This window comes from Pinus tabuliformis, chromosome 3_2 (genome assembly GCF_031772625.1).
Source record: "Pinus tabuliformis cultivar Carrire ecotype Pingquan chromosome 3_2, CPIR1, whole genome shotgun sequence".
In the NCBI taxonomy this organism is placed as follows: Eukaryota; Viridiplantae; Streptophyta; class Pinopsida; order Pinales; family Pinaceae; genus Pinus; species Pinus tabuliformis.
In genome coordinates, this window is record NC_142302.1 from 159,259,527 (window position 1) to 159,269,214 (window position 9,688).

The 9,688-nt window shown below is 40.5% G+C and overlaps 1 protein-coding gene across 5 annotated transcripts in view; it reads left to right on the forward strand.

Moving 5' to 3' along the window:
• Window positions 1–9,440, forward strand: part of LOC149180289 (sodium-dependent phosphate transport protein 1, chloroplastic-like) — a 614,698-nt gene extending 605,258 nt beyond the window's left edge. For 3 of the 5 annotated variants that reach the window (XM_089416010.1, XM_089416005.1, XM_089416008.1), the window contains 2 exons: window positions 8,244–8,328; window positions 8,512–9,440. In XM_089416010.1, the coding sequence (XP_089272136.1) occupies window positions 8,244–8,328; window positions 8,512–8,609 (183 nt within the window). In that variant the 3' untranslated portion in view covers window positions 8,610–9,440. The remainder of the gene's footprint in view (window positions 1–8,243; window positions 8,329–8,511) is intronic. The other 2 variants (XM_089416006.1, XM_089416007.1) reach the window with 2 other exon arrangements.
• The last annotated feature ends 248 nt before the right edge of the window (window positions 9,441–9,688 follow it).

Sequence of the window (9,688 nt, forward strand, 5' to 3'; positions counted from 1 at the left end):
ATTCTTCAAGTTAGGGTTTGTAGTGAAATTTGCATGGGAAATGATAGGGTGAAAATGGCCATCTTTATTTTTGGTTTCTAAAACATGTAAAATGATATCCTACACCTGCATACATGTTTAATGAGCCATTTTGACCATTTTACCCACCTCAAAACAAAGTTTAAACACTCAAAAAGCAAAACCCTAGCTCATTCCTAGAGGTTTTTTGGCAAATTTCATCATAAACCCTCTTGTTTCCACCTGCAAGCAGATCAATCTTCCATTGTTTCTTCACTCATTTTCATCAGCTTCCAAAGTTCATATCCACCTTTTTCAAACCTCCTCTATCATTTTGTCAAAATCCACCTTCACATCACTTCATTTTCATTCATACCTCACAGTTTATTTTTCATTCAAATGGAGGTGGGGTCCTCTAGCAAAACAGTGGAGAAGACTCAGCTACCCAAACCTGAGGTGACTAAAGTGTATAAGAAAGGGCAGAGGCTTGTGTTTTCTTCTCACAAAGAGAAAGGGGCCAAGCCTTCTTCATCGACAAAGCAGGAATCAGCAACAAAGGATAAAGACACAGTTGAACATGAGTTTGAACTAATTGATCTAGAGACTGAGGATCAGACCACAAACATGAGACAGACTATCAGGGATAAGGAATACCAAATCAAGGAGTTGGCGATCAATTTGGAAAGGGAAAAGTATGTTATATCATTCCTTGAACAGGAAAACAGTCAACTCAAAGCAAAGGAGTTGATACTAGAAAAGGAAAAAGCTAAGTTAATGCAGCAAATTGGCAAAGGTAAGGAGATCATGACATCAAGCGAGCCTGAAGCATCAGAGGTGAGAGGAAAAAGGAAAAGACCAAGAACAAGAGGCCTCAAGAAAGCTTTGCAAGAGGAACAAGAACAAATTCTGCTTAATGAGGACCTTGACCTAGAAGAAAGGATTGCCCTAGAGGTTCATCAAGATAAGGAATATTGGCTTAATAGGGTGAATGAACACTTGGAGAAGCTCCTTGAGAAGGAAAACAGAGACAATCAATTGCTCAGACACATGGCGCATCACTATCAAGCTCAAAACATGATCGCTAATGTCAAAGTGAAACAACTTGAAAACAAGCTCAAGGAGGCCAAAAAAGACCAAAAGGATGAGGGAAACTTGGAGATGCTTGCTAAAGCATCCATGAAGCTATAACAAACCTATTTTTACACCTTCCCTCCAATTTTGAGCAAATTTTGAGCATTTTGAGTTTTTTGAGAATTTTTGGTCTAAGTTCAGAAATTCAGCTGCTCCAGAAGCGCAACACTTTGGCATTGCGCTTTTTCCTCAGGCCTCCATTTGAGGAAAGGTCTACATTTTTGGAAAGGTCTTGCCATCCTCTAAAAACCCATTTGCCCAGATTTTGCAGAGGTGGCTTAGTTTTGGAGAAAAAGGCAAAAAACTAGCATTCTAGACCATTTTTTGACAGGCGCTGTGATTCTGGAGTGACCTTGGGAGAATGCATTTTTGAAGGTCTTACCGTGCTCCAAATTCTGAAATTCAAACTGTTCTGGAAACTAGACTTAAAGGGCTAGTTGACCGTTCTCTCATATTTGCATTTTTACCCTTGGAAGGCACCTGAAAATCAGCTCAAAGTTGGCACTGCGCTTCTGCACTTTCTGTGTTTTTATTTGGAAAATTTCACTATGTAAAATTTCTAGTTTTTAGTTTGACTTGGTCAAAGTCAAGATTCTCTATGTAATGGCACTAGTTACGAGGCTAGGTGATGTAGGCATGAATAAATGTACATCATAGTTTGTTTTTGATGTTTATTAGGCCTCATTAAAGAAGCAAACTCTTAAACAAACTCTTCATGCAGTGTTTGAGTTGCACCTTCTCACTCTCACCTGTTGGTTGAGAGAATCTTGGAGTCAATTCCTCCACCAAGGAATTTGACTCCTGAAGGTGGGTAAGTGGTCTAGGAGAGTCTATAAGTATCATTTCTCCTCAAGAGAAGAGGGTTGAACTTTTTGTGAAGGAGGCTTGCATTGTAATCATCTTTCAGCTAATACAAATACAGGTTGCAGCTATTTTCAAGGAACTCTAACCCAGTGAGTTCATGGTACTTGTACTCCATTCTTTTTGTCTTCTCATGGTCTAAACATCTTTATTTACATTATATCTCTTCTTTCTATGAATGCCTTGTGATAAAATACTCAGAATTCTTGTTTTTCAAGCTCTGTTATCTCGTTTTCATAGTTATGTGTTTTGTCTTCCTAAGCTAACGAAATCATGTTTAATTTATGCTCATTAGTTTCTTCCACACTATATCCTTTATACTACACTAACAAATAGTCAATTTACACCATGGCTTCTGACATCTAGCTCCTCCTTATGTTTGCTCCTGCATTCCCACAGCCTAGACCTACTTGTGGCTCCAAACCCTAAGTTCAGCAAATCCTTAAAAAAACAAATTTTCGCAAACAAACAAACAAATACACATATCTAGCCTAAAATTCATTTGCTTTAAAGTCATATCACTTATAAGAGACTTAGAGAGATCCCTCTCATGCTCAGTAGGGCTAGCTACTGCGCTGAAGTGGTTTGAGGTTACCCTTGTTGATTTTCTCTTCAGCCTAGGAGATTGTAAGCACTAACAAACCCTACGGAAGTAAGTTGGTCCCCGATTTCTTGCAACTTGACGAGGAAGGGATCTATCTCCTCTCCCTTCTGCATCTGATATGACCTTAGTTGATTCTCCAATATCATCTTCCACTGCACGGAAGAGCCCTAGTATAAGGTGGTCAGGGTGTCCCACATCTCCTTTGTTGTGTTCTTCTCAACAATATGTGCTATGACATTATCTTTGACCCCGTATAGGATCATGCACTTCACCCTCGCCTGAGCCTCCTCATACTTCTCATTCTCAAATGGGTCAACTGGGATAGCTACTAATTTCAAGGCATAGTCCTTGATGCAATGTCTATCTAGGACTGCCAGGATCCTGGCCTTCCAAATGAAAAATTGGAAGCTTCATCCAATATGTCCTGATCCCTTAGTCCGTTCACTGCCATCTCTTCTCCTCTTTGGGACTCCCTCTGAGTCCTAATTTCCCTTTTGGAAATCCTCTCGCCAACTGTCGAACCGCTCCTCTCTAATCCTCCTCTGCGACTGCAACTCAGATCTGGATTCCTTGGCTAGAAATCCGTCGAGGTAGTGATTCCCTCTACCTTGGTTCCGTCTCCTTAGACATTGTTCTGTATAGACAGAAACAGCGTCTGACCATCTCCTCAAATCACAATCTGCACAACTCCCTTAGCCCCGACAACTGAAAAATCTAAGCCCTTCAGGCTCTACGCAATCACGGTGAAGGCTGAATCTACTCCTCCTGCCAACTTCGTCAATCCCACCTGGCTGAGAAGGATGACATGGCTCTGCGTGAGCATGTTCTGCCTCTCTCTGCCTCTGCGTTGGCCCTTCCCTTGGCTCGAAATGCTAACACAGGCTCTGCGTGAGCCTCTGCATCACCCTCTAAGTACTGTGTCACCTCTTCTCTTGTCGCTTCAGCTCTGGAACAATGTTGTCTCTCGGGACAGTTGCTTCTATTGCAAATTTTTCAGATTTCTCCTGCTGGCGTCTTTAGCCCCCCTGTGATCTGCAATCCCTCTGATACCATGTGAAAATTTATGAATCTAACACATTAGAAACCCCTACTGCAATATCTGGTTTATTATCTCCTACTTCTTCTTTACATTAACAAGTTATCTATATGCATAAATATTGAAATAAACACAATTGCAACCTTCACAAACATATAGACCAGCGACTGAAATAAATTGAGATGACACAAGGGACACCGTTATTTTTGGACAATCATCCCCGGAAACACTTAATGCGGGAATATAGGTGCAACATATAGAGGGTTTTATTATTAAGCAAATTTTGAATACAACTAGGGTGCCAGAAATGGCTCACCCTTCAAAGAATTTCCTTGGTAGCAATACCTCTATCCGGAGACAGGTATTTCTGCTGATCAACAACCAGATGAATGATCCCACAGCAACTCCGACTATTCCTTGTGTTGGACAGCAAAAGCTGCTCCACACACTCTCTGGAACCGCGTCACCCTCTTAGGGACTACGTCACCCTCTCTGGCTCAGCGTCAGCCAATTAACTCTCAGTATGTCCCACTGGATCACCTCAGCGCAGCCTCTGAAGTCCTCTACATCAACTACGTCAGCCTCTACAGCTTTTGCGTCTGCCTCTTGGCCCTCATGCGTCCTCTGCGCTGGCCTCCTCAACTTCTGCTTCAACCCTTGCTACCTCTGTGTCAGCCGTCCTAGGCTTCACGCTGCCTCTCTAATATGTATTCCTCGACCTCTTGCCGAGTTGCCCCTCACTGCAACTGATCACTTGTTCGATTTTCTCAGCAAACCATGCCCTAAAAAATCGAACTAACTGATCTCTCAAGTTTCTTGGTGTGTCTCTAACTAACCCTCAAGCCTCCTCTTATACTTTTCTTGTTGACAATTCAACGAACAAGATTAAGTCCCTAATCAACGACTAAGATTATATTTGGCTTGATCCTCATTATTTAGAAATTTCTCACCCATATTATATTAATACAGATTAATATTTTGATTTTCCTAAGTTTAGATTTAGGGTCTCATTAAAAATATTAATTATTTTAATATCTCTCCATCCGGGTGGAATTTCCCCAAACGGTTTATGGGTCTTGGAGATCTCATGTGCCTTAGTTTCTCCACTAATTTTCATGGCTAGATCACATCCAATGCTACCAAAAATCAACATTCTACCACTGCTTTCCCTCTGTCCTTCGTGTCTAGAGTAATCTCCAACTCTCTTTCTCTACTACGGTACCTCTGTCTTCTGTATGTGATGTTTTGCTGGTCCCCTTCTCTCATAGGGGAAAATCTCCACAGCTGAGCCAAGAAATACGCTCTGATACCACTGTAATGTTCCTAAGTAGGAATACAAGTGATATATGAGCATACAATCAGTTCAGCAAATAGAAAAACGAAATAGACATTAAACACCCATGGAAATGCTGGAAATAAGGAACTGCTGAGCCATTTTATTACTTCTGCAAGAGAAAAATACAATAGTAAATAGAATGGTGCATTTGGGCTTGTCTCAAGGGACAAGCATAACCAAACTCAGGTCAACAAATAGTTGGACTGAAAGCTGCTACAACTCCTGCACCAATCCGCATTGCGCAGCCCAGAAAATTATTCTTTCTGCTGACTTTGAATGGCTAGAAACGCCACTTCTCGTACTCAGAAAATTATGAGATTCGAGCTCCTGACTCCTTGGCATAAACCCAAAAAAACCCACGAAGGAATTTAGCTGGTTCAAACTTCTGAAATTCGACCCCCAAGGAGCCCAACTTCAGCTGCAACTGCAAAACTCGGCCTGCTGGATTCTGACTGTAAAACCTCCTGGAAAGTGTCCAAAAATGTTGGGTTGATCCCTCCTACAAATCTCCTGACTTCCTGGATGAGTTTCCGGGCTGTAGCACTTGCCCCCAAGTCCCACGAAATTGTTGGACTAGCCCTCTGCGTTGTCTCCCAGGCCTGGAATTCGAACTGTTGGGTTGCTGGCTTCTTTGGCTCCAAAACTCTCAAGAAATGTTGGCCTAATGTTGTCCTTCAGATTCCTTGGCTCTCCCAACAAATGGTTGATCTATTGTGGCTCAATCTCCTTCTGCGTATTCTCTTGGTGGCCCAAAAATACGCATTTCCTGTGTGTGGCTGAATGATGGTGCTGTAGAAAACTCCCAGATCTCCTGAAAACGCTGATGGAACTGCCTTCCTAGGGCGGGCACTCAAGGTCCCCCGAAGGTAAGGTTGAATCTCCCACTTGAGAGATTCGTGGCTGAACAGCCAGTTGACTCGGCTAAGCAGTTGAGCAAACAATCAAGTAAATTTGATTTGCAAGGTGAATGAATGATGCAAATGAGAGCCTCCTCCTCCTTTTGTCTTCGTGGGCCTTCCTTGCCTCATGTGGGCCCCTCCATTCAACATTTTGAATTCCCTCCAAGCCATTCGAATGGCCTAGTTTGAATTCCCACGTGGGTGGCCCCCACCTTCCACTAGCAACCAAATTAAACTGAAATTTCTCCTAAGTCCCTAAGTCGAAATTGTTGGGTCCTTTTCCTTAGCCAAAAATGTGCAAAAATGTGTAGAGACACCCTGTTACAAATGTGTTTGAGAAGGGACATGACATTGATGAAAAATTGTTTGAAGCATTGAAACTATTGGGAATTTACTTTTAGCATGTGTTACTCATAAGATAATGAATGAATGAATGTTCCTAGAGGATTAATTACATTTGCATCCTTGAAAGTCCATAACTAGTGTCATCGAAGTGTAAAAGTGTAGAGTAGCCGTGTAGTTGCATCTATAAGGATAGCGAAGCTGCTTTTTTAGGCCTCCTTGAAGAGCGAGTTTCCATTTCTTGGTTTATTCTTGACTCTAATTCTCCCAATAGGCAAGCACTAGGTCTAGATCCTTGGTGATCACATCTTACTCAAAAATCATTTTTCTTTCACCTTCTTTTCACCTCTTTTCATCGTCCCTTTAAGGATAGGGAGGCCTCTCTAGGGCTTGGTGTGAATTCCATTTGAGGAGTGTGTTTTCAATTCCACTTGGATAGATCTCTTCCTTAGTGTCTCCTCTAGTGATCCTCACATATTGATGCAATTCCTACAGTGGGATCTCTGGAAATTTGATGCCCTAGCCATCACACCAAGTGGGAACCCTGAAATCTAATCCTTCAACTTGGGGATTTCTTCAATGCTTGTACTTTAGTACTTGTTGAAGGATATCATTCATAGCCTTTTCTCTTATCTACCCTGACCTTGGATATCATCAAATATCTCAACCCTAGGTCTCGTGTAGTCTTTCTTTCAAGGGGTTTTTCTTGGAAAGTCTTCCTAGCTTCTCCCAAAGCTCGCACATTTATTGAACCTTTCCATTGAATGAGCCACCTTGCCTCACTTCAAGCCTATTATAGACATATCTATCACAAGTGAGGAATACTGGGACTCCTCCTGTCGGTGAAAATCCAAGAAGAGAAGGGGACTTAGGTTGTGGTGACAGTGGGCCTTTGTCCCAGGGTGTTGTTGTGCCCTCTAGCTTTTGCCTCTCTACAAGGTCTGCTAGTTTGTGCAGCAACATGCCCATGGGCTAACTATAATTAATAATTATTATCATTATTATTTTATTTTATTTTTTTAAGAATTTATTTTTATTTTTATGTAATTTGGCCAAGTCAAAATGTTTAATAGGACAGAACATGACATTACAACATCTCTTCCATATTGGGCTAGAGAGCGCCTCTCAATGAAATTTAATTTGGCACCAAGGTCTGGATTCTCTATGGCAATAATTCGGCCATCTGGTAATTCAATCCTGGCAAGATTCTCAGACTCCTTGATTTATTTGGCTCCTGGAGGTGCACTCAGCCCACAAGTAAAAATTCGTCCTCTGCTCCGGATGAAGATTCCGACCCTCAAAACCCAGAAACTTGACCCTCTTCCCCAGTGTAATTCGATCGTCCTTATAAATTCGGCCTCCTTTAGTGATATGCTTTGATAGAAACCTAGCCTTCTATTTTTCTCTAATGAGTTCCACTGAAGAACCTGAAGTGTTTCTTCAGTGGTCCTTCCTCCCCACTAGCTAGGGTGAATGTTACACCACCAAAACTAATGTTGATCCCTAGGGAGGATAGTTTCATTCCCGAAGAAGATCTACACTAGGATTACAAAACCTCACACACAGCTCAACAAACCCACAAAAACAGTTAACCAAATCACCCAATCATGTCTCCAAATGAGCTCCTCTTTTCCTTTTATTGAGATGGCTATCTGAATACCATGGCCCATATTTTTCTTTTAATAAAGTGATTTTATAGTAATTTTTTTACTTGGTCACTTTTAAATTAATTATTACCTGATATTTAGCCACCAGTTTCAACTGTGGCCTAGGGGAATTGGCTAGGCTATTGGGATGATCTCCGTTACTGTCACTCAGAAAAATGGACCTTACAATTTTCTTGGAATTAGATTTTAATGCCTTGTAACTTTGGAAGCTCTGTGCTGCACAACTACATGGTTATTGCCCCCCGTGTTATTTCATTTATGGGATACCTTTCCATGTTTACTGCAATATATGAGCAGGTGTTACTAGTGCTAGTCATGGAAGCTTTGCAACCTATAATGATGCTACGTTAATATAAATATCTATATGCAGGGGGTATTGCTAGGCTTGTCAAACACTGCAGGAGTTCTAGCTGGTGTTGTTGGTACTGCAGTAACTGGATATATTCTACAGCACGGTTTGTATTTTATTGTGATTAACACTTTTAGACATCAGTGATGAATTTCCAAATGAACGACTTTGGTCATAATTAAGATGAAACAACATGCACATGTTTCTTGACTGTAAAACCTAGCAAACTTTTTTTCTGTGTAACTGCTATGCTTTTTAAATTTCAACTGTTCATGTTTCGGCTGTGCAGGTTCTTGGGATGATGTATTCAGAGTGGCAGTTATCTTGTACCTAGTTGGCACTGTAATATGGAATACCTTCTCTACAGGAGAGCAAATCTTTGACTAGCAGAGTCCTGAAAAGTGTTCATATAACATTCATTAGGAAACAAAGGTATTGTCAATCTTACGTGATAGTCTTTCTCATCATTGTGTAGATTCTATAATTTTAATTGTGCAGGAGTCCGTCTGTTTCAATTCTTGTATTTTCGATCCTTTTTCCTTCACAGAATACAGTAAGAAAATTGGTTACCAAATAACTACATTTCTTTATCTTTAATAAAAATGACAGTTCCCAAGGTGTAGTCCAACACTGAAGTCATGGACACAGATTGCTTTAAGCAGATTCGGAGGTGTTGCAACTCTTACGGGGACATTAACCCTACGGTGTAGTTATTATATGATATTAACCCGTGATTGACAATTATTCATACAGCATCTTATTCCATGGAATTATGAGCACGTTAAACCAGAGAAGGAATGTGGATACAGCCAAACGCAACTATGCGAACAGGGATTGTAAAGTTTGACTGACCGGTGTATAGCCCAAGATCAACTATCAACAGCCAAGGCTCTCAACAGAAGCATGTCAGCTCTTCAGAAAATTTCATCTTTGTTTGTAGTTTCATTATTACTAACATGTTGTAAATTGTAACATTTTATTAGAAACCTATTTTCCTGGCAATATATTTAAGGGAGTGCTGTTGATGTTTTATGATGGTAGAAAGCATCTCATGATGTAATCTGTTTGAATACAAAATAATAATCCAATATTGTATGTTATGCTCAACATCTTAATGTGGTGCATTCATCATTGCTCAATGCTGCAACCTTTGCAAAAAAGAGATATCTTACCAACTCTTATCGACATAATGAAGGAGGATTCAGGTTTTCTTCTTAATGTGGCATGAAGCAAAATGGATGTCATTCAATGTTTACCATGGGTGTTGGGGGTTGATAAACATATATAATGATACAAAAGGATAAATGACACAAATAAGAGTCAATCCCTCATATAAGATATTGTGCTAAAGGGAAATCCTTTTCCTATATCACAATAAGCTTTTATAAATGTATATAGTATATACACATCATAATAGTATAGAGAATGATGTGTGCCTAATATGATTAATAATGTTGTAGTCCTTA